Below are 25712 nucleotides of genomic sequence, written 5' to 3'. Positions count from 1 at the left end.
AGGAGATCAGCCCTGGGATTTCTTTGGAAGGAATGATGCTAAAGCTGAAACTCCAGTACTTTGGCCACCTCATGCAAAGAGTTGACTAATTGGAAAAGACTGTGATGCTGGGAGGGTTTGGGGGCAGGAGGAGAAGGGTACAACAGAGTATGAGATGGCTGGATGGCATCACCGACTCGATGGACGTGAGTTTGAGTGAACTCCGGGAGTTGGTGATGGACAGGGAGGCCTGGTGTGCTTCGATTCATGGGGTCACAAAGAGTCGGACATGACTGAGCGACTGAACTGAACTGAATACATTTGGGGAGCAATAATTTCAAGTCAAATAACTGTTTATTTCTACATAACTGCTGCTATCATGAATATACAATTATGTATCCTGCTTTGTGGGCTTCCCAGGTGGCTCATTGGTAAAAGAATCCACCTGCAATGCAGGAGACTGGAGTTCAAGCCCTGAGTTGGGAAAATCCCTGGAGAAGGACATGGCAACCCATTCCAGTATTCTTGCCTGGAAAATCCCATGGACAGAGGAGCCTGGTGGGCTACAGTCCACAGGGTTGCAAAAGAGTCAGACATGTCTTAGTGACTAAACAACAACATCCTGCTTTGTATCCATGGTGGAAAATGTCCCCATATTAATGAAACTTTGCTGAAATATTATCTTAAAGTTTAAGGAGAGTGTGACTCCCACACATCAGAAAGGCCGGGTTCCCTACACAGCCAGTGCTGGAAGCAAGTGGTTGGGCAAACCCCCATCTTCTAGATACAGAACATCCTTGCTCATCATCACAGTCCTGATCCAGGGTTGGGTGGTGCTGAAGGGAGGGGTCTCATGGCTTCTAATCCGATGCTGATGACTCATCTTATTTTTGCCATAGTTGAAACATGACATTGTTTCTGCTCTCTGCCTTTCTTTCCCACTTGATGATTGCCAAGATACTTTCATCTCTAAAATGTTCTGTCTCCAGACTTAGTTCCTGAGTACCATGGAGCACAGGCTTCCTGGTGGCTCAGCGGTGAAGAATCCACCTGCAGAGCAGGAGACCCAAGTTCAATCCCTGGGCCGGAAGGTCCCCTGGAGAAGGGCATGGCTACCCACTCCACTATTCTTGCCTGGAGAATCCCATGGACAGAGGAGGCTGGTGGGCTACAGTCCAGAGGGTTGCAAAGAGTCGGACACGACTGATGCAACTGAGCACACACGCACGCACCAGGGAGCACAGGCTCTTCTCTCCCTGCCCCTCCTTACCTCTTCCTTCTTCCGTTTTTGTTCTTTCAATGCCTTTCTATTGCGTTGCTTGCTCTCTTTCAGACCCTGATTTATTTTTCTCACATCGCGTTTATAATCATCCTGTAAAATAGGCACTCCTATTATTATCCTCAAGTGATAGACAAGGCAAGCGAAGTCCAGAGGGGCTGAGGGGTAAGTCGGGAAAGCTGAGCACCGCGCTGTCCTCCAATGACTCTCCTGGAGACCGGCTGCTTGTGGGAGACCCAGCAGTCAGCCTGCCGGGCCAGTCTGCAGGTCACTCACTCACTCGTGGGCTCCCTGGTCACAGTAGGCCAAGGACATCCCTGTATTAAGCCTCAGAAGGAAACATGCTTCATGGTAGAGGGTAACTCAGGTCGCAGGTGAAAGTGCTTCCTAATCAGAGGTCCCTAGCGGAGGTGATTCCCTGCGAGTCAGGTGGACCCAGTAGAATCTTTAAGAGAGGAAGCGGGAGGCGAGGAGGAGTCAGTGTCCAGGGTCTACAACTAGCGTCAGCCTTGCAGGACAGCGGGGTGAAGAGTCCCGGGGTGCAGGCAGCCTCCAGAAGCTGGAAAATGTCCGGGGATGACGGATTCTCCTCTGGAGGGTCCAGGAAGAAGTCCAGCCCTCCGACCACCTGCCCTTAGGCCCGTGAGCCTCTCCTCGATTTCTGACCTCCAGAACGGTAAGATAATGTGCTTTTTTTTTTTTTTTTTTTTTAATGCTGTTTGGTTTATGGTGAGTTCTTCTGGCAGCCATAGGCCAGTAATACAGAAGGTGTGCCCTGAGAGAATTGTCAGGGGTCCGGAATGTTCCAGTATTGCCGCCCTGGGGTTCTCTGTGGTCGGGGAAGGTGTTCTAACAGGGGTTGATATTTGGAGCAGGTGAGTGGGTTCAAGGTTCGGTGGAGTTGCTTGATTTAGAATCAGACTTGGGCAGTTGTCAGGGGCCTGTCCCTCCAAAGTGACCCGGCAGGGTCTCCAAGTGTGAATCGGACAGATCTGAAGGGACGTGTGAGAACGCTGTGGTCTGGAATGGCTGGAGCGGTGCTGCCCGGGGACAGCATAATCTATGCGAGTAGGTTTTCAATCTGCAGAGAATATACTTTATACTTCTTCTCTATCTTCCAAAGTTCAGAGAAAGGAGGCAAGTGTTGCTCAAGAAACAGTAATTGATTATTCTTGTGGGTGTTCATCTCATTTTTTAATTGGACATTTATTGAACCGTATCTTTTTCAAGGACATGTTAGAGTATGTCACAGATAAAACCCCAAAATATAGCACATGCGTGGGAATTGTGAACCTGGTCAGTAGTTCTGATGTTTTGTTACTTGCTGGTTAGAGGAACTTTTTCAAATGGGAATTATATCTGTCTATTGTCTCAGAAGATATAAAAAGACAATGGAAATACACATTGTTTGTTTCAACACGATGGAACTAGAAAAGAATTCTCAACAAGAAAACATTGCCCAAAGGCAAGAAGCTGAAAGAACAATAGTGGCTAATACACTAATAAAATAAATCTAAGCCTAAATGCTTTCTCTTATGTTTAAACAAAAGGACAATAATAATTCTGTTCTCTAAGAATATCCCTGGGAGTTACACATGAAAATATTTTTTTCCTAGGCAGTATTTGGCTTTTCCTATTCTGTCATCTTATTTTTGAAACAGTTTAATATCTGGTAACATCTGCTCTGTCCGCATGGTCTGTATTTCATACTCAGAACTTGTGGCAGCATATAAGAACACATTGCCACTGTTGTGAAGGATTCTGTTATTTATTGACTGCATTTATAACTTTCTATTCTTCACAACATCAGGGTCTTCCCTGATGCTGGGAAAGAAGAGGGCGGCAGAGGATGAGATGGTTAGAGAGCATCACCAATTCAACGGACATGAACTTGAGCAAACTCCAGGAGATAGTGGAGGAAAGGGAAGACTGGAGTGCTACAGTCCATGGGGTTGCAGAGTCAGACATGACTTAGCAATTGAACAGCAACAAAATTCTTCCCAAAGAAACAAAATCCAATAAAATAAAAATAAGAAATTGGGGCAAGGAAAAGAAAGGAAACTGAGGAATGAATCCATATAACTCTGTGGATTAATATATTTATCATGGCTGATCTTCCAGTTTGACTGAGTTTCCTAGCAGCAAAAGCAAAACAAACCCAAGCAAAATTTTAAATATGCAAGGTTCACAGTAACAGAAAATTAGAATAAATACAATTTTATAAGGGATTTCTACCATCACTTCATATTTTTCTCTTATTCTCATATTTTTTCACTCCATATTTTTATAAAGGATTCTACTATCACTTCATATTTTTTCTCTTACTCCATAATAAATACTTTTTAATCTCAATGAAATCCAAGAGCAGAGAACTATTACTAAGGTTCCAAGGTAGTAGTTCTCAAACTCCAGCAAGCATTGGAAATTCCTAGAAGGTCTATGAAGACAGAGTTTTGGGTCCCATGCTCAGAGTTTCTGAGCCAAGGGGGCCTGAGAATCTGTGTTACTAACAAGTTACACAAATTTTACTAACCCTGAAGTCAAAGGTACAACTCTGAAGTTTACAATGTGCTCAGTTCATGCGGTCAGAAAATGTCCAAAAGTCTGATGTACTACTTCAATTCACAGATTAGAGTTTAGAGCTCCTAAGGGAATAAATACATAACATATTTCTCAATGTAGCTTGCGTGCATGCGTGCTAAGTCGCTTCGGTCATGTCTGAGTCTTTGTGACCCCATGGACTGTAGCCCTCCAGGCTCATCTGTCCATGGGATTCTCCAGGCAAGAATCCTGGAGTGGGTTGCTATGCCCTCCTCCAGGGATCTTTCCAACCCAGGGATAGAACTGGCAGGTGGGTTCTTTACCACCAAGTCACCAGGGAAGCCCGAGCATTATAGTTACTAATGTACATTGCAAAGCTGTGGAGGATAACTTCTATCTTGCAGAACAGAACCTCAACAGAAGATTCTGAAATGTCTTATACTTAACTAAAGTGATAATAATTAATTCATTCAACAGATATTTAATGATTACCCACTATGTTCCAGGTGCTATTGGAGGGAGTAGACCGTGAACAAGATAGATAAGCCCTTGCTTTCATGGAGTTTACATTTTGTAGAGTCACACAATAAATAATAGATATAATACCAGGCAGTTAGAGCTGCACAGAGAAACTTATATCAGGTGAAGGGTAATGAACTTGCTATTTTAGAAGGACAGGCAGGAGAGGCACTGTATCCAGTGGGCAATTTTCAGAAAGAAAAATCTATGGTTATCTTATCACCTTGGAACTCCTAAGCAACCAAGGTTCAGAAATATATAATCATTTTTCATTACTTTATCCCTTTTAGTACTCCCTTTGGGAAAGGTAATTGGACTCAGAATTCTAAGACGTTTCTCCAGGCCTGAAAGCCTGTGACATGAGACATATTGCAGGAGCAGCAGAGGTTCTTATCAAAAATCTGGTGAACCCCAGAGAGCACTCAGATTTTCAGATAGAAAGTTACGAGTCTCGTGAAAATGTCTCCATAAAGGGTTCCTTCGGGTCCCATTGTGGGATGGTATGTGTGTGCACGTGTGTGTGCGTTTAGATGTTAATTGTGTATTTAAGGTCATGCCTGGGTGTTGACTCAACATTCCTGTCGTTTATGGCTCATTTTTCACCCTGTAACCATGGCTGATGAGGTCATGGAAAGAGAAGTGGTGGAAAGGATGGAGGTACGGGCTCTGATGCAGGTATCTGATACCCTTCGGGTTGCCTGTTGTTTTGCTTCATGATTTAAAGTAATGAGATGCAGGTATTCATGTTTGCCCCTTCCTCTCCTCCCCTTCTCCTGTGAGGTCTTCCTCCTCATGGATGCTGTTGCTTACATGATGCTCTGACGCTTTAGCCAACCTTCCAGCTAAGCATCTAGATAACACCAACTGAGGCTGCCATCTAAAATGGCATGAAACACCGCAACAAAGATGAGCAGAACTGTCCAGCGAGCCGAGCTATAGAACCACAAGAAAGAACAACGTGGTTGTTTGAAGCCAGTTAAGTGTTAGAGTGACTTATCATGCAGTCACATGTAACCAGAATAGGCTCTCCACTTCATTTTCCCACCAAGTGAGCTGCTGAGATGGAACTGGAGGTATTTTGCAGCATTGTTCTGAAAACAGCAACACAGATCATGCCAGCGCTTTGTGCTGGATGCCAGCTGGCACCAGAAGGACGTGGAGCAGCCCATTGTGTGGAGGACTCAAAGGCTGCCCTTTGCTACAAGCGAAACACTTGGAGGCTGCTGAGATGAAAGTCAGCTCTGGGATGCGGTATCTAGAGAGCTGAGAATCCCCGTCTGGTTTGCAGAGCACCTGGAAAGAGCTGCCTGACTGTGCAGAATGTCTTGTTTCTGGTGGGGTATGGGTGGGAGGGCAGGATACAGTCCTAGACACCATAATGAGAGGATATTTTTCCGGAAATCAGTATACCCAAACAGAGGCTAAAAATAACTGAGCATTCTTTGCTGAGCTCAGCTGCTACCAGGGCTTTTGGCTCCTGGCCTGGGACTCCCCCTCAGCCCCACTTCCATGCTTTTCCTCTCCTCAGCATTAGATTCCTTTGGTGCAAAACTCCACATTCTTTATGATCCCTTTAAACCCAAGTAGAACCATTCCTTCTTTGATGAAGTCCTGAAGTTTCAAGGGTATTACAGGTCTGTTTAACTGGGAGATGCTAGAAATATGTTCTGTCAGGCAGAGAAAATAACCATCAAATCATGCATCACCACATCTTTCAAAAGCTGTCACAGATTTAGAATAAAAGTTTTGAAGCTGATGGCATCACTCACCTTTACAGAGGTGGAAGGCAAGAATAGAGAGATTTTGACTTTGCCAAAAGTCACATAGGTCTTAGACGGGGGGATGGAATGTTGTTGTTTAGTCAGTAAGTTGTGTCTGACTCTTTGTGACCCCGTCAACTGTAGCTCATCAGGCTCCTTTGTCTGTGGGATTTTCCAGGCAAGAATACTGGAGTGGGTTGCCATTTACTTTTCCAGGGGATCTTCCTGACCCAGGGGTTGAACCCTTATCTCCTGTATTGCAGGTGGCTTTTAATGACTGTAATTATAGGGTTAGGATTACAGAGAAATCGAGGTTTTGTTGTTGTTTCGCCACTAAGTCCTTTCCAACTGTTTGTGACCCCATGGACTGTAGCCCACCAGGCCCTCTTCAGTCCATAGCATTTTCCAGGCAATTTAACCCTGTAATCATGGACTCCTGAGACAGGTACCACGCAGAGCACACTATTCTTGGGTCCTTACTCACAATGTCTTGATTATGATTGAGGGCAACAAGTGGGCTGGTCAGAGGAGGGGGTAGACCAGGGGACCTTCCAAAGGAAAGGCATCTGATAGCCACGTTGGAGTCCCAGGAAGCTTGGTTGTTGGAAGGATGATCAAAGGCAGAGCAAAGAGCCAAAGGGCATCAGGGAACTTGTGATAGGTTTGAGAAGGCACTGAGGCATGAGTTTCTAGTGTTAAGTATTATCTTTTGTTTTCACAATGAGCTTGCAAGACAATAGAGATCAGTCTCCCCCTTACTTTCTCCTCATTACTAACCTCTCCCGCCGTGTTTGTGTGCACATGTGCCTTCATTATCTTCTTGCACGTGTGTGCACCACACTCATATTCGTACATATACAACCTAGATGTTGGTGTCTCCTCCAGATCTCCTTTATGGGGCTAGGGTGTCCACCCCGCAGCTGCTGTAAATGCTGGATCCTGAGGGCTCATGGCTGGCCTCCATTGCCAAAGAATTATCCTCCCCGAGAGGAGCCTCATCAACCAGGAGAAATTAATTATTATCTCTGTCCTGGGAGCATCTCAGTGTCTGATAATGAGGTTAAAAAGAGAAGCGCCCTTTTGCCTCACGATGGGGACTATTCTGCATTATGAATACATGTGTTATGTGCCTGGTCCAATAAGCTCTTGTGAGTCAGGCTAAGCCCAACCCCAACCTTGGTGCTAGTGGTAAAGAATCTGCCTGCAATGCAGGAGATCTAAGAGACGTGGGCTGGATCCCTGGGTTGGGAAGATCTCATGAAGGAAGGCATGGCAACCCACTCCAGTATACTTGCCTGGAGAATCCCAAGGACAGAGGAGCCTGGTGGGCTGCAGCCCAGGGGGTCACAAAGCTTCGGACACGACTGAAGCAACTGAGGGTACACACGTACATGCCAACCCTAACCGTATCCTTGTTCAGCACTTCGGTGTTCTCTCTTGCTTTATGTCCCTTACAGGTTGGTCTCCCTCAATTAATCACGTGGCTTTGAATCCTTGCCTCAGACTCTATTCCTAGAGAACCTGATCTCTACGTGCCAATGCACACACACACACATCAAGTATATAACAACTCCTTATTTTTCAGATAATAAATATGAAGCCACTGAAGGTAAAAAGAAAATAAAAAAGGCTCAACCAAGTTGAGATTAATTAATATAAAAACTATGACTAGGAACCTTTTATTCTGAATGCACGTCTTGCCTTTGTTTCAAACTAGACTGGCTTTAGTATATAATAGTCTTGGTTCATTAATTCGTGGGGTTTTTTTGGAGCTGATTATATGTGGAAGAACCTGTTGAAAAAAGTTTCCTTTTTTCAATCCTGCAAGGTCTGTTGAAAGTAGAAAAATCTCACTCTGGTTGATTTCAACAAGAAAAGCTAAAGACAGGTAACTTAACTGGAAGATGGGTATAGTTTTGTATAAGCTTTGGTCTGCCAAGTGAGAAATGTGCTGGCAAAGAGATCTTATCTGTCTCCAAGGTCAGACATCTCTCAACCTGCGATGCATGGAAATTGTGGAACGGGACTGTCGGAAATTTTACACATTCATAAATATTGATAGGCTGACAGAGAATTTTAATGTTGAGATGTCTGACTCTGATTATTTCTGAAACATAAACATCTTTCCCTTCTCCCCTAAGGGCCAAAGATCAAGCTTTGGCTGTCGTCTTTTAGATAAGGCATCTGACTGTTCAATGTAATTCAGATTTGTACACATTTCTGCCCAGGGAAGCTAACCATTCAGCTGTCAAAAGAATGAGAAAGCTGGCTTTTGCCTGGGACCTCCTTGTTTATTTTGCTGTGTTATTCTCAGCCAGACCCTCGGGGAGCACATGTGCCCAGGAATCTCCCAATTTGGGTGGGGTTAGAGAGAGTTCTCCAAAGTAACCCTTTCCTCTCCTTTTCCTTTTTCAGATGAATTCTGATCCTCGTTTAATTTTTTACAACTTTAGTTGTCGTAAAAGCATGCAAGATTTATACTCTTGACAGATTTTTTAACTGTACAGTATAGTATGATTTCCCATCACTTCATGGGAAATAGATGGGGAAACAGTGGAAACAGTGTCAGACTTTAATTTTTTGGGCTCCAAAATCACTGCAAAGGGTGACTGCAGCCATGAAATTAAAAGATGTTTACTCCTTGGAAGGAAAGTTATGACAAACCTAGATAGCATATTCAAAAGCAGAGACATTACTTTGCCAACAAAGGTCCATCTAGTCAAGGTTATGGTTTTTCCAGTAGTCATGTATGGTTTTGAGAGTTGGACTGTGAAGAAAGCCAAGTGCCAAAGAATTGATGCTTTTGAACTGTGGTGTTGAAGAAGACTCTTGAGAGTCCCTTGGACTGCAAGGAGATCCAACCAGTCCATTCTCAAGGAGATCAGTCCTGGGTGTTCTTTGGAAGGAATGATGCTAAAGCTGAAACTCCAGTACTTTGGCCACCTCATGTGAAGAGTTGACTCATTGGAAAAGACTCTGATGCTGGGAGGGATTGGGGGCAGGAGGAAAAGGGGATGAGAGAGGATGAGATGGCTGGATGGCATCACTGACTCGATGGACGTAAGTCTGAGTGAGGCGTGCTGAGATTCATGGGGTCACAAAGAGTCGGACACGACTGAGCAACTGAACTGAACTGAACTGATAGTATGGTTAACTATAGACACAATGTTGTACACTAGACCTCAATAAATTGTTAATCTTGCATCACTGAAGCTTTAAACCCATAGGTCACTGATCTCTGGAACGTAATCTTCTTGCATGACAAAGGCTGTGCTCTTCTAATCTTTGAGCCTGTGAATTTGACTGTGTTAGATACCTCACATACACAGACTCATACTGTTAACTGCAACAACAGACAAGCGTTGGTGAGGATGTGGAGAAACTGGAACCCTTTACACTGTTGGTGGGGTTGCGAAATGGTGCAACTGCTATAGGAAACAGTATGGAAGGTCCTCAAAACATTACCAGTAGAACCCTTTGCTCTTCAGATGCAGTACTTCAGTGGCTTCTCACTGTGTTTGGAATGAAATCCAAACTGGTAACTACAGCCTGAAAGATCTCCAACAGTCCGTCTCTCCCTTCCCTCTTCTATCTCACGTTCTCCTTGTTCACTCCTCCAACCACCATGATCTTTCAGTTCCCCCAACACCCAATCTGCTTCTTCCCCGAGAGTCTCTGCTCAAGCTGTTCTGTCTTCTTGAGATCCTCTGCCCCTGCTGTGTCTTAATTGAAAGCTCACCTTCTCATGGAGGCCATTCTTGACCATCATGTTAGTCTGTGTCAGGGTGCTCTGCCTTATATTTTCCTTCAGCAGTTTCATCATAAGAAGGAGATATTAATCTGCTCCTCTAATTGTTACCGTGAAAGTAAGGACCATTTCTTTCTTGTTTCCATCCTCCGTTTTTCCCCTTCCTGCTTCTTTTTGGGTTCAGATCAGATCAGATCAGTTGCTCGGTTATGTCCAACTCTTTGTGACCCCATGAATTGCAGCACACCAGGCCTCCCTGTCCATCACCAACTCCCGGAGTTCACTCACACTCACGTCCATTGAGTCAGTGATGCCATCCAGCCATCTCATCCTCTGTCCTCCCCTTCTCCTCCCGCCCCCAATCCCTCCCAGCACCAGAGTCTTTTCCAATGAGTCAACTCTTCGCATGAGGTGGCCAAAGTACTGGAGTTTCAGGTTTAGCATCATTCCTTCCAAAGAAATCCCAGGGCTGATCTCCTTTAGAATGGACTGGTTGGATCTCCTTGCAGTCCAAGGGACTCTCAAGAGTCTCCTCCAACACCACAGTTCAAAAGCATCAATTCTTCAGCACTCAGCCTTCTTCACAGTCCAACTCTCACATCCATACCTGACCACAGGAAAAACCATAGCCTTGACTAGACGAACCTTTGTTAGCAAAGTAATGTCTCTGCTTTTGAATATGCTATTTAGATTGGTCATAACTTTCCTTCCAAGGAGCAAGCGTCTTTTAATTTCATGGCTGCAGTCACCATCTGCAGTGATTTTGGAGCCCAGAAAAATAAAGTCTGACACTGTTTCCACTGTTTCCCCATCTATTTCCCATGAAGTGATGGGACTGGATGCCATGATCTTCGTTTTCTGAATGTTGAGCTTTTAAAAAAAGTATCTACCTTTTCTTATTCTTTTAATTCTTTTATCTATTTTCTCTGTGTGAAGTGTTTAAGTAGTTGCTTTAGGGTTTATTATATTTATATATAAAGGGTTTCCCTGGTGGCTCAGTGGTAAAGAATCCACCTGCCAAGCAGGAGCAGCACGTTTGATCCCTGGGTCAGGAAGATCCCTGGAGAAGAAAATGGATCCCTTCAGTATTCGTGCCTGGAGAATCCCATAGACAGAGGAGCCTGGCAGGCTACAGTCTGTGGGGCTGCAAAGAATTGTACACCACTTAGTAAACAACAATGGCATATATGTGTGTGTGTGTGTGTATAAATTAGCTTTCCACTCTTTACTGAAAATGAACATTTAACCATTTCCTCTGGAGTGTAAGCACATGACCACAATATGCATCATAAGTATTTCTTTCATTATGCCATATGCCCCTTTTTTACTTTCCACCATGTGCATATTTTATGCCCCCCTTATAATTGTCTTATATAGTAAATTTAATCTACACATATTAAAACTTCAGTCGTGTCTGACTGTTTGCAACACTATGGATTGCAGCCTGCCAGGCTCCTCTGTCCATGGGATTATACAGGCAAGAATACTGGAGTGGGTTGCCATTTCCTCCTCCAGGGGATCTTCCCAACCAAGGAATTGAACCCAGGTTTCTTATGTCTCCTGCACTGGCATGTAGATTCTTTTCCACTAGTGCCACCTGAGAAGCCCCCAAAATGCCATTAGATAATGTTTTAATTTTTCTTTCCACCTTCAAATATGCTTTAAGAGCCTCAAAAGAAGAATAGTCTATTCTATTTATTCTTTCCTCTGTTCTTTCTTCAGTACTGATACTCCACATTTTTTATCTGACATAATTGCTCTTTTTTTCTATAGAACTTCTTTTAGCAATTTGGTTAGAAGCAGGCCTGTTTTCTAGTTTTTATTCATCTGAGAAAGTCCTGATTTCACCTTTATTTCTGAAGGATATTTTGGCTGGATATAGAATTTGCATTGGCAGTTCTTTTATTTCAAAACTTTAAAAATATACTGTGCCATTTCCTTATGGCCCCATAGTTCCCAATGAGAAATCTACAGTAATTTCAACTGCCATTCCACTACAGATAATGAGTTTATTCTTTGTCTTTAGTTCTTAACTGTTTGATTATGCTGTGTATTTATCTTGGTTTATCCTTTTTGGAGTTCACTCAGCTTCTCTGATCTGTAAGTTTGCATCTTTCATCAAATTTGGGACATCTTCAATCACTATTCTTTAAATAGTTGTCAGTACTATACGGTCTGATTTCTGGGATTTTGGTCAGGTGAATGTTAAATTTCTAATCATTATTACATAGATCCCTGAGACTATGTTTCTTCCCCCCCACCCCCCAATCTAAAAAGAGAAAACTCCGTGTTCAGGCTGGATAATTTCTATTCATCTATCTACAAGTTTGGTGACTTTCTTCTGCTATCTTTATTCTGCTATTAAGTTCATCCAGCAAACTTTTCTTTCAGTAGTATTTTCATTTCTAAAATGATTTGATTCTTCTTTATATCTTCTATTTCTTTGTTGAGACTCCTTATATTTCCTTTGTTTCAAAGTGTTTGTAGTTGCCTGCTCACACATTTTAATCCTAATTTTAAAGAAGTCTTTGTCAGGTAATTTTAACAATTTTATTATCTCAGTGTTGGTGTCTGTCAATCATCTTTTCCCATATGAGTTCAGATTTTTTTTTTTTACATGCTGAATAATTTTGGATTGTATTCCAAACCCTTTCAGCATTGTGTTAAAAGACTTTGGGTCCTTCTGAAATCCTTAGAAATGTTGATGGTTTTTGTTCAGCATTTAGTTGATCTATTTATGGTCAGGCCCCAAGTTCTATCCCACATTTTGAGGGCTATGATTCTAATGTTCTGTGGCTTTTAAAGCATCTTTAATGCTGTTCGGATCCATCCTGTGTGCTTAACCTAGTGGCCAGTCTGAGTCCTAGGAGGCAGTTTGATGCTGATTGAGGTACTTGGTGTGCCTGAGTAGGATCTATGCATGCGTTGTTGGGGGTGGTGAACCTGAGTATTTGTAAACACTTTTATGGGTCTGTTCTCTCAAGCGCCTTTGTTCTTGTGAGCTCGTCAGTGCTTTCTAGTTTCTTGGGGCTGTTCTTTTTGGTCCTCTGACTAGAAAACCAAGGATTTGTTACTTCCGTTGACTATGTCAGGGCCCAATAGTGGCAGGACAGAGGCAGAAACATAAAGGTTCCCCACCCTCTTGGTATCGCAGTTCTGCCAAATTGACAGAAACATCCTTCTCCATCAGAGTTTTGGCTCCTGTGAGCGCCTGCTCCTAGTCACTTCTATCACATTTACAGAATTGATTGGAGGTGTGAGAAAATAGAGAAAAGAAAGAGAAAACAAAAAAGGAAATCTCCATACTCTCTTTTGGAGTGAGAAGTTTCCCTTTTCACAGTGTCAGGTCAACATGAAGTGGCTTCCCGAAAAACTGCCTGTGTTCTGTCCTGGTGTCCACTGCCAAGTCTAGAGTGTCAAGCTCAAGCCACAGTGTACTGGAGGGAGAAGAGGCGGAAAACCCACCACTGGCTCAGCGTTGCCTTAAGTGCTGATTTCATTGCCCAGTCTGTACGCCACAGTTTACCGTTCAGAGTCCTCACGTAACCGCTTCATGCAGCTGGCCCATGTTTTATAGCTATCTTCAGTGGGAGAGGCAGGGTGGAGTGTGTTTGCTCCATGTTTCATGGAATCAGAAATCCTTAATTATTCAGTTAGGCAGGATATGTAGCCTTCTGGTTTTACTGTTTATTCAGCAGCCCAGACAGCTGCTCAATTTTGTTCTCAGGGAGCAGGAGAAAATGGAGAAAACAGATGCCAAAGACTTCTGGACCTGGAGGCCATGAGATCTGAGTTCTAATCCGAGTGCTGGTGTGGGGTAGTCATGTAATCCTAGACAAGTTAATATCTCTGGATCATTGTGTAAATGTGAATGCTGTAACATTGTCTGCCCAGCTTACGCCCTCTATCTGCGCCCAGGATCCTTGTGATGATCAAATAAGATAGTGGATGTGACGATACTCTGCACAAAGTGATGTAAAAAGAGAATGACTTCTTCCCTGACCTGTGGAGAGTGGGGAGAGAGGTATTCTCGGGCTGGGGCAGCAGGTGGCAGCCCTGTAAGGACGGAGGAGCCTGCAGCTTGTCTGTGGCACTGGGCTACCCACCCCTCTGCCCCCTGCAACCAGGACTCTCATCCACTTGTGCACTCTCTGTAGCATCATTCCCAGACTGCCCTTCTTCCTTCTTGAACTTCTGTTTCTGGGCAGTATAAGTGGTGATTAAAAGCCAACAGGCTAGAACTCAGAGATATGGAAGGATATAATAAGGATACAATAATTTTATCTAAGTGGCTTACTTATGAATGGGTTAAGACAATGTTGGCTCTTTCTCACAGATTGGTTAGTCTTAGGTGACGTACCAGAAGCTAAGCGATTAGGATTATTTTTTTAAGTCCTTACTGAATTTGTGACAAATGGCTCCTGTTTAATATTTTGGTTTTTTGGCCCCAAGGCATGTGGGATCTTAGCTTCCCAGCCAGGAGCTGAACCTGCACCCCCTGCATTGGCAGGCAGTGGACCACCAGGGAAGTCCCCAGATTAGGGTTATTATCAGGAGAACAGCTAGCTTTCCCAGTTTCAGTGCAGATTATTGGAGCGTGTCTCAGAAATACCATTTCAATTGTTAATACTGAATGGAAAGGAAATATAAGAAGAAAAAGGGGGTAACTATGTAAAGTATGATATATACACGCAACAGACTAGGGTCTTATTAGATCTTAATATTATTCAATCACACTGAGTTTTGAATCACAGGGATTTATCAGTCAGCTTTTTGCTGGGTTATATAACTTCTCCATCATCACAGAAAGCTGTATTTGATGATGCTGATCCAGCAAAACTAGTTAAAATAAATATGGAAGAAAACAATTCTTTTTTCATAGAAAGTAGGAAAATAACAAATTCGCACCATGCCCAGGTTCTGAAACTTGGACTCTAGTGACAGGGACTATTTGGTTGCTGCTCTGCTATTTCTGTAATAGTTACTATTGATAAAAGTGTTATTTCTTTCAGAAGTTACTTCCTATTATTGACATACATTCTCTTTTCTTGAACACACAAGTTATGGAAATAAATATAATCAAATAAAATTAGTAATAATAATAATAACAGTCCCTGCTGTTTATTGAATGCTCACAATATACTAAACACTGTGCTAAATTCCTTAGGCAGGCCTGGCTGGTCTCAAGTGCATGCACAGTGTCACAAAAATAACAGTTTCAATTTCTACGCAGGATGGAAAGTGATACTTCTTTCCCCCACACACCCCATCACACCCAGACCTCCTCGAGAGGTGCGCAGCCCAGCAGAACTTGAGGCACACGGCAGAGGCAGCGTTTCCCTTTCATGGCCAGCTGAAGTTCCCAATGAAAATTAAAGATTAATGATGCAAGGAGCTAAAAGTCAATAAGAAGAAAAGGCCAGGACCCTCCCCCATTTGTAAACAGTGTAAAGCTTTGTACTGAGCCAATGGCTGCAGACAAGGAAAGCTAATACCAATGCAGTAAAAGCCCGAGGCTAACCTTTCATTGTGTCTGGTGCTGAGCCTTCAGCATTTGATGAATGACTACCTTGTACCAGGAGGTCACTGGGGAGCGCATGGGGCTTTCATGTGGTTGGGACAGCTGTGGGCAATCTGTGCGTGTGGATAACCCTGCTGAGAGAAACATCTGTGTGTGGAGGAGTCGGCAAAGAGACGACTGTCAAGAAGCAATTTACACCCTGGATGAAATCTCTCTGGGGTTTTCATCTCGACAGGATGGGCTCCTTGGCTTTTGATGTCTCCTTGAAATGAGATCACTTTGTGTCCAATTTGATATTTACAGGAGCATCATTACGTTTCACTGTAAGTTGTTCTTTTCCTCCTCACCCATCGTATGAGACAGGCACTGTTTCTGCTGCCTCCTCCCTTTTATGGAGACGCTCAGAGGAGCTCAGCAACTTGTCCAAGGTAGCGGAGCTGACAACTGGCCAGGATGAGCTCTGAACCTGGATCTGTCTGATTCCAAAGCTTTTACTGTCCTGCAGTGGAAAGTAAGCCATCACTTTTGATGGAAGTAAAATGTAGTGCTTTCTTAGATTAAGAGCTATTGCTTTTCTTATTAGGGGAGGCTGCAGGGGAAGGTAGGGTGTGTCTCTTGACGCTGACATCCAAAAAGGGCCACATATTAACCTCTATTTCCCATCCACTTTGGCTTAATATCCCCAGTTGGATCAGAAATCCACAGAATGAGTTTCCCTTCATTGTGTTTAAGGAGGAAAATGCCTGCTGAACTTTGACAACACCCTTAAGGATTGCCAGAGACCCTCGATTTATTATTCTTCTCTCAAGAGTCCTATATAAGTCTCCTTTGAAAACTGTCTCCTCATCAATATTAATAATCCCTTGATGTTGTGCACACTTGGTGTTGGTCAAAATGCCTTCACATATATGAGCTCATTTCCCCTTAAATTTTTGTTGGAATCTTTCTCCGTGTTCAGCACTATGTTAAGTGTTGGGGATGTCAAAAGACTTATGCCACAACCCCTTCCTCAGAGTTCAGACTCTCCCCTGCCCTCGTCTTCTGGAGTAGAGCAGATATGAACACCGTTTCATACAGGTCATTTGTCTCAGCATAACCTCCTGTTCTCAACTACCCACAGCTTCCTTGTCCTCTTTTCTCCTCCATCAACATTCTCATATTTATGTTCCCTTAAACCTACTTTTCCGGAGAAGGTGATGGCACCTGACTCCAGTACTCTTGCCTGGAAAATCCCATGGACGGAGGAGCCTGGTAGGCTGCAGTCCATGGGGTCACAAAGAGTCGGACACAACTGAACGACTTCACTTACTTTTCACTTTCCTGCATTGGAGAAGGAAATGGCAACCCACTCCAGCGTTCTTGCCTGGAGAATCCCAGGGACGAGGGAGCCTAGTGGGCTGCCGTCTATGGGGTCGCACAGAGTCGGACACAACTGAAGCGACGCAGCAGCAGCAGCAGCAGGGCTCCTTGATGGAGAAGGCAATGGCACCCCACTCCAGTACTCTTGCCTGGAAAATCCCATGGGCAGAGGAGCCTGGTAGGCTGCAGTCCATGGGGTCGCTAAGAGTCGGACATGACTGAGCGACTTCACTTTCACTTTTCACTTTCCTGCATTGGAGAAGGAAATGGCAACCCACTCCAGTGTTCTTGCCTGGAGAATCCCGGGGACGGGGGAGCCTGGTGGGCTGCCGTCCATGGGGTCGCACAAAGTCGGACATGACTGAAGCGACTCAGCAGCAGCAGCAAACCTACTTTTCACTTGCTTTTGCTCATGCTCTGTGTCTTTCTAGTCTAATTTCTGCCATTTTTCTCTAAGTCCAAATTAGACCTCTCCTTTTAAATCCAAGATGAAATCTCTCCTGTCCTCCATGACACTTAGTTAAGAGTTGAATAACCTCTTTCTCTTCCAAATTTTGATGGTGCTTGTTGCCAAAATATTATGTTTGGCACTTAGACTATAATGTAATTTGATATAAATGCATTTTACCCTTCTCTGCATAGGTGGTTTCTTGGCATATCGCTAAATGTGGAAAAGACAAGATCATTGATAGATAATCTAAATAATTATGAAAGTGAAAGTCTCTCAGTTGTGTCCGACTCTTTGTGACCCCATGGACTATACAGTCCATGGAATTCTCCAGGCCAGAATACTGGAGTGGGTAGCCTTTCCCTTCTCCAGGGGATCTCCCCAACCCAGGGAGGGAACCCAGGTCTCCTGCATTGCAGGCAGATTCTTTACCAGCTGAGCCACAAGGGAAGCCCAAGAATAATGGAGTGGGTAGCCTATCCCTTCTCCAGCAGATCTTCTCAACCCAGGAATCGAACCGGGTTCAATTATGTCTAATCTGCATTGCAGGCAGATTCTTTTCCAATTAAAATACTATTGAACATGCATGATATTTGCTGGACAGAACACTTGGAATAATGCAGAGGCCTGTGCCAGATTTAACACTGAAATATGTGCCTTTTAGCCAGCAAAATGTTGATACACATATTTTTTAAAATGTATTGCCAATATTGAAATTTGGGGAGATTTGACATAGCATGCAGATTTCTGGCTTCCTTCGAAAAGCTCAGGAGTTCTGGCCCCACTTGGCTTCCTTTTTGCAAGGTGACCATCCGCTCAAGTTGAGAAGAAGCTGTCCCTTAGACACGGGCCTCCTCCCCCACCATTTCCGCCTGGCCCCACCTTGCCTATCACCTCACCTCCTGAATATGAAGCTTGGCAAGGGTCCGTCTGCTGATCATCACTGTGGTTGTGCTGAAAACTCCTTACAACAATGTTGAACACACAGTGAAATATTTCTTGTTAACTCTGGCTCTGTCTGCGGGCCAAACATAAGGGCTGAAAGGGCTATGTGTTTGGAGAAAAATGAGAAAGCACTATTACGACTCGCTGCTGTTACCGTGGTTGTTATTTTACTACTGTTTTTGTTGTTATTTTGGCAGAAGTGAAATATACAACTGTGGATCTCGTAGTCAAAGTGCGTCTGTACAGAAGCAAAGATAAACACAAGCACAAGTTGCTGTGATTAGTAAACCTGACCGCCTGTGCTCTTCGCCTGGTGGTCCTCATGGGCATTTGTGGGGAAGGCAGTCTGAAGGTGGTCAGCGCTGGGGTCCTGGCTCTGGTGGGGTTCGTATGTGACCTTGAGTAGGTTATGTCTAATCTCACTTCGTCTCCATGAAACTGGAATAATATCCAAGGGTGGTGGTTTATGGATTTACACTGAGATGCAGGAAGTTGGGATTTTTGTCTTTTGAGTGTACTCCCAGAGCCTAGAAGAGAGCATGTATTGTACATACTTAATCAGCACTTATTGAGTGGATGAATGACATTTATTAACATGAAGCCTAGCCCCAGACTTGGGTCATGGAAGGCCACTGGCAAATTTCAACAAATTTCTGCCCTTGTCGTTAAGGGCAGAGACTGGTCTTCTTTTTCCTAGTACCTTAGGCCTGCCACCCAGCAGGTGATTAATTCTCATTTGTGGAATGAAGAGATAATGTCTGATGACCCATCCTTTAACAATCTTTATTTTGTCTAAGGATAGTTGATTTACATGTTGCGTTAGTCTTTGCTGTACAGCAAAGTGGTTCAGTTATACATATGTATATTTTTCATCGTGGTTTATGTTGAATGTAGTTCCTGGTGTTACACAGTAGGACCTGGTCGTAAATATATGTATAATAGTTTACATCTGCTGATCCCAAATACTCAATCCATCCTGCTCCACCCCTCCTCCTTGGCGACCACCAGCCTGTTCTCTATGTCTGTGACTCTGTTTTCTGCTTTGTAGACAAGTTCCTTTGTGTCATATTTATTCCACATGTAAGTGATATTGTATGGTATTTGTCTTTGGTGCAGTGCAGGAGACTCAGGTTCAATCCCTGGGTTGGGAAGATCCCCTGGAGGAGGGCATGGCAACCCACTCCAGTATTCTTGCCTGGAGAATCCCATGGACAGAGGAGCCTGGCGGGCTACAGTCCATAGGGTCACACAGAGTCGGACGTGACTGGGCGACTAACACTTTCTGACTGACTTAGCAGGGTGATCTCTGGGCCCATCCATGTTGCTGCAAGCGGCATTACTTCTCTTTTTATGGCTGGGCAGTATTCTGGGGTGGAGTGTGTGTGTGTGTGTGTATCACAGCTTCTTTATCCATTCAGCAGTCAGTGGACATTTAAGATGTTTCCATGTCTTGGCTGTTAAGAGTGGTGCTGTTACGAACATAGCTGCTGCTGCTGCTGCTAAGTCGCTTCAGTCGTGTCCGACTCTGTGTGACCCCATAGACGGCAGCCCACCAGGCTCCCCCGTCCCTGGGATTCTCCAGGCAAGAACACTGGAGTGGGTTGCCATTTCCTTCTCCAATGCAGGAAAGTGAAAAGTGAAAGTGAAGTGGCTCAGTCGTGTCCAACTCTTCACAGCCCCATGGACTGCAGCCCACCAGGCTCCTCCATCCATGGGATTTGCCAGGCAAGAGTACTGGAGTGGGGTGCCATCACCTTCTCCTATGAACATAGGGGTGCATGCATTTTTTCAAACCATAGTTTTCTTTGGGTATGTGTCCAGGACTGGGATTGCTGGGTCATATGGCAACTCTATTTGTGGGTTTTTGAGGAACCTCCATACTGTTCTCCATGGTGGCTGCACCAATTTACATTCCCATCAAGAGTTCTGTTTTCTCCGCCCCCTCTCCAGAACGTGTTATTTCAACAGTCTTTCTTAAAAACTGCAGCATCGTTACACTAAGCTGCTGTTTTGGTTTGCAGCTTTTTTTTTCTCCTTAGGATGAAAGGATTGCTCCCCTGCTCCATGTATTACAGATCTATACTTTTTCTTTCTTTTTCATAGTTCTGAAACATGGCTAGTGGAGGGTCGCATATGCTTAAGAATGTTTATTTCACTTTTTCAAGCTTTTTTTTCATCTTCTCAGTTGCCCTTCACTTTCCCCTACTGCATTGGAACCACTTAACAGCTGGCAGATGTGGTCTAGGTAACAATGAGTCTGACCCAAGGATGTTTAATAATAAAAGCTCAGTGTGACAGCTTGACCCGCAGAGTCATGAGGTTTGTTGTTATATCCAAACACCAGTCTTGTCTGACTGGAGAGCCAGACATAAGTAACATGGTCAGGCCAACCATTATTTTGCAATCTTGGCTATTCTCTGGGCATCTTTTCTTATTTGACATTAATGAGTGGCCTTTAAAATAAAGACTATGTTTGTGAAGGGGGAGAAAATGAGTCCAAATATGCCTCAGTGTCTCCTGCCTTAGACAAAGCATGTGTTCATGCAGGTAAACTCTCAGATGCTTTGTATTGGGTTGGCCAAAAAGTTCATCCATAAGCTGTTGCCTTTGCAACATCCCAAGTTCATTTTGTGCCTTGACTTTGGTCTTCAAAGTCTGGGGCTCGATGGAGGCAGCTGGAATGAAGCCTATCAGGTGCCAAACGTTGTCTTGCAGATTGCCGTTAATGCTGACTTGTTTATTTACAGAAGTTGCTGGCCTTGAAATGCCTATTGAGAACTTCTCCAAAACAGCGTTGGGTTCTTCTCTACGCTATGGTTGTGATTCAGCTTTATTATCTCCTAGGAAAATGCATTCCAGACTCTTGGAGGTGGTGGGCTCATTGGAACATTTGCTCTCTTAAAGATGAGTCATTGTTTCTACTTTTTTAATATATCATCCTCAAAGTAGGTGGTAACTGCCATGGTGCAATTTGTGTGGTCATGGATATTCATTGAAGATTTGTTCTGAAAGGCATACAGTGCTTGGCTTTCTAGGGGTGAGGGGAAATTGGTGATGTGAACTCACAGTAGGTAGTCAAGAAATATTTGCTAGATAAGATGTCAATTTCCATTCTTTGACTTGACTCATACTATTTTAAAATAGGGTGGTTATAAAAAATTCTGAGAGTAATGTATATTTCTTGTGGATTGTCTGCTAGACATGACAAGAGAACCATGTATTCAGTCAACAGTGGTTAATTGAACACATATTATGTTCCAGGCTGTGTGCTGGGCCCAGGGATTCACCAGTGAGCACCCAACAAGCACAGGCACTTGTGGAATTTCCATTCGTAGGGGGAGAAATGCAAGATAATTCTGTTGGGATTTTACCTTTTTTTCTTCTCCTTCTTCCTCTCTTTGCCTAAGTGCCATGAAAGGAAAACAAGGCAGAAACAAGTGGTTGAGACAGAGACTGGGAGGCGACCCCCGGCCCTCGGGTAACTGCTGCTCGTGGTTCGGGGCCTTTCCACCAAAGCGTGTCTCTCTGCACTGAGTGTGAGTGTGTACATGCCAACATCTGGACTCCATTTGGTTTGATTCTGTTTAAATTAACGAGCCACATTGGGTTATCAAACAAGGTGGACGTGTGGACTCCAGCTCGTGTCTTCAGGCTCTTCTCGCTGAGAGGCGGCCCCACTTCCCACAAGGCACCGTGGCCCTCCTCCTCCTGTTCTCATTCCTCAAGCCCACCGTCCCAGAAGAAAGCCTGGCCCGGGCCCCACACACCTGGGCCAGCCACCTGGGGCCAGCCGGTCAGCGGAGCCCGGCGGCACAGGCCCACTTGCCCCCACCGTTGTGATCTCCAGACCATGGCTGCTTTCAGCTGAAATAGCATGAAAAATGAGTTCTTGTGGTGTTTGCAATATAAATACTGGAGATGCCACAGGAATTCCATGGCTCCAGGGATGTCTTGCTCACTGGACTTTCTACGTCCTGAGAAGACCCTGGGGTTCAGCCTCCCCAGCAGAGTGGGGAGTGGCTGGAAGGGGCCCCCACATGGAGGGTTCCATCTGGTGATGCCGGCCCAGGGTGCCCTGGGCCACTCGAGCCAAGGGAGGGAGCTTTGGGTGGGCTTTTTCTGGAAAGGGCCACGTAGTAAACTACGTGAGGCTTTTCAGACCAGATGGTCTCTGTCCGACTACTTGGCTCTGCCGTCATAACCATAGACGGTGGGCAAGTGGACAGGCATGTCTGTGTTCCCATAAAGCTTTTTTATAAAGACAGGTGGCAAGCCAGATTTAGCCCACACTCTGTAGGTTGCGGTCACCTGCTTTGAACCAAAGGGCTGGATCCCAGCTGGGCTTCACCGCTTTTCTGCTGGGATTGTAGTTGGGTGTTCCATCATTCCCATCTGTTAAATGGGTTAATAAGAGTCCCTAGTTTGTATTCTGGTGAGCCTTAGTGGGACACTAGGAGAAGGCCTCCAAATACTGTCTCCCCTGTGATGGGCACCTGGCCATTCTTGCTGCATCCTTTTTTTTTTTTTCCCCCAGATGGCTCTAGCTTCTGGATAACATGATTTCTAGGCTGAGAAGGCATTTTTCCAGAGTTTTGACTTATTCCCCCTCTCTAGGATGTAAGCCGTCTCCTACCCACACGTCTGAATCTTGTTAACATGAAAAGCCATTTGGTCACGGAATTTTTCCTGATTTCTCTCCTGCACATCAGATTTCGCTTCTGTACCTTCTTTTCCCAGAACTTCAGCTGCACTTTGAATGACACTTGTTCCTTTTTTAATTAATTCATTCATCCACCTGGGACCTTGTCTGTCTCTTCTCTCCCTAGATCACTGTTGCTTTCAATCCATATCTTAATGGCACTTTTATTAATAAATTAGCACTCATTTATTAATATAATTCATAACAGGACCCCTGACCTCAAAGTACCTATGTGTATAGGTCGAGGGGGTCTTATTTTTTCTATCTTGATATCTTGAAGCCTCGCATTTGGCTTGGCATGGAATATTTGCCTGATAAACCGTTTTATAATGAATGAAAGGGGTTCATGTAATGTTTCTGACTCACCTTCCCAGTCCTCACTATTCTGAGCATGGAGCCTTGTATACAGTAGGCTTCAAATCAACATGTGTTGATCGAGTTTTGCCCCCATACCATCTACCCAGCCTGTAATATGCTTCTCTGCTTGAGGAACGTGGCTGCCAAATGGTATTTTCACCCCTTGCTGTGTTCCTTCTGGTTGAGAAGAAGGTTCAGCTCCCCGGAACAAGAAGAATCTGCAGGGAGGCGGGGATGGGGGCAGGGTGTGTTTAGGGCGCAGAATGGAGGGGAGGCAGCCTAACTGCTCTGTCTGGGTGGCCCGTGAAACCAGACAGGATGATTACCTCAGCCCTTGCACTCCGAATTATTTACATTTCCCAGGCAAGACACCAGACTTCTCCAAATGGAAACTTCATTGCCCCATTTCCCTTGCTGTCCTGGGAGCTTCTCTGGAATTCAGAAAAGGACACCATGCTGGGAGCCAGTCAGCTGTGGGTTTGAATCCCAACTCTGTGACTTTGAAGGTTTCCTTTACCCCAGAGGGATCTCAGTTTAGCCTTCTGTAGTAGTAATGAAAGTACCATCCTACATAGCCATGAAGTCGCTCTGTTGGGTCTGACTCTTGGCGACCCCATGGACAGTAGCCTGCCAGGCTCCTCTGTCCATGGCATTTTCCAGGCCAGAATATTGGAGTGCGTTGCCATTTCCTCCTCCAAGGGATCTTCCCGACCCAGGGATCCAACCCAGGTCTCTCACGTTGCAGGCAGACTCTTTACCATCTGAGCCACCAGGGAAGCCCACTATCTTACACAGATGTGCTTCTAATAAGCAATCAATAAATAAAAACACCCCCCACCCCCAGGAAATTAAACATGTAAATTGCAGTGGCCTGCATACGGTAGGTCAATCAATGCATGCCGTTTTTCTTTTCTCTGCCTTGTTTACAAAGATTGGAATTCTTGCTTATCCTTGGGGGAACTGCAGTGGGAGACCTTGGCTTTAGAGGAGAAGAAATAAAGTTTGGCTGAACCTCTAAGCCAGGGTTGTTGTTGTGGTTTTAATTTTTATTGGAGCACAGTTGATTTACAATGGTGTGTTAGTTTCTGTTGTACAGAGAGGTGAATCAGTTATACGAACTTATGTTTGTATATCTACTCTTTTAAAGATTCTTTTCCCATATAGGGCTTCCCTGGTGGCTCCAACAGTAAAGAATTCACCTGCAATGCAGGAGACCCGAGTTCAATCCCTGAGTTGGGAAGACCCCCTGGAGAAGGGCGTGGCAACCCACTGCAATATTCTGGCCTGGAGAATCCCATGGACAGAGGAGCCTGGTAGGCTACAGTCCATGAGGTTGCGAAGAGTTGGACAGGACTGAGTGACTAACACTTTTCCCATATAGGTCTTTATGGAGTATTGAGTGGAGTTCCCTAACACAGTAGGTTATACAGTAGAGTGTGTGTATCAATCTCAATCTCCCAGTTTATCCCTCCCCGCACTCTTCCCCCTTGGGGACCAGAAATGTGTTTTCTACATCTGTGACTCTATTTCTGTTTTGTAAAGAAGTTCATCTGTACCATTTATTTAGATTCCACATATCAGCCAGGGTTTTTTCAACGTCAGGGCTGTTGACCTTCAGGTCTGGGTGACTCTGTTGAGGGGACCGTCTTGCATATCGCAGGATGTACAACAGCATCCTGGGCCTGGCCCAGCAGGTGGCAGTAGCATCTGCTCCCCACTGGGGATGACCAAGAACATCTGCGGACGTTGCCAGAGGTTCCCTGGGGGCCTCGCCGCCTCCCTTAGGAACCAGTGGGTTAACTGAGGCATCCCCAGCCTGCTGCAGAAGACAGAGGCGCCTGCAGCGGGAGTGGCCCCTGGAGGTGACCTCATCGCTCCTTCTCAAGGACACGTGCTCCATGGGACCAAGCGCTGGAGGGGACAGAGGCTGTCCTGGAGGTGGTTGGCCTGGGGGAGGCAGAGAGAAACCAGATCCTCAGGCTCAAGGTCACAGGCAACGGGGACTTTTGTTCAGGTCCCCATGAGGACACTTGTGGCTTGTGTAACCAGGAATCCAGGGGCAGCAATGAGACAGAGCCTGCATAGCTCCTCGCGGGTGGCCTTCCCCCATGTGAAACACCTCATTATTCTTGGCTGCTTCTGCTCTGATCTCCTCCAGATCCATTCTCCAGTGGCCAAAGGGATTGTTTTGGGAGGCGTTTAACAGCTTCTCTCATTCAAAATTTTCCAGTGGCTGCCCAGCTCCACGTGGAGTCAAGTTGAAACTCCTGGCCAGGACCCCCAGGGCCTTGTGTGACCCCTGACTCTTCTCCAGTCCCCCTCACATCAACCTGCACTGGCCCCCACTGCCAGCTCCCAGGGCTGCTTTCTGCGCATGAACCCACCAAGCTCCTTCCTGCCTCAGGGCCTTTGCACTCGCTGTTCCAGCTGACTCTGCACACACCTGAGCTCTCCCTACCTTCTGTTTTCAGCTCAAATGTCTGCTCTTCAGAAAGAGCATTCTGTCCAACAGTTCTGTCACGGCCCACTGATACTTTTTTTTCATCAATAGCACTTA

At 44.9% G+C, this 25712-nt stretch overlaps 1 protein-coding gene across 2 annotated transcripts in view; it reads left to right on the top strand.

Moving 5' to 3' along the window:
* Window positions 1–1640: 1640 nt before the first annotated feature.
* The window catches only part of ADAMTS18 (ADAM metallopeptidase with thrombospondin type 1 motif 18), a 314775-nt gene continuing 290703 nt past the window's right edge, over window positions 1641–25712 (top strand). For both annotated transcript variants that reach the window (XM_044931116.2, XM_044931115.2), the window contains exon 1: window positions 1641–1934. In XM_044931116.2, coding sequence (XP_044787051.2) covers window positions 1835–1934 — 100 coding nt within the window. In that variant the 5' untranslated portion in view covers window positions 1641–1834. The remainder of the gene's footprint in view (window positions 1935–25712) is intronic.

Source organism: Bubalus bubalis, chromosome 18 (genome assembly GCF_019923935.1).
Source record: "Bubalus bubalis isolate 160015118507 breed Murrah chromosome 18, NDDB_SH_1, whole genome shotgun sequence".
NCBI lineage: Eukaryota > Metazoa > Chordata > Mammalia > Artiodactyla > Bovidae > Bubalus > Bubalus bubalis.
This window is presented reverse-complemented; position numbering and strand designations above follow the sequence as displayed.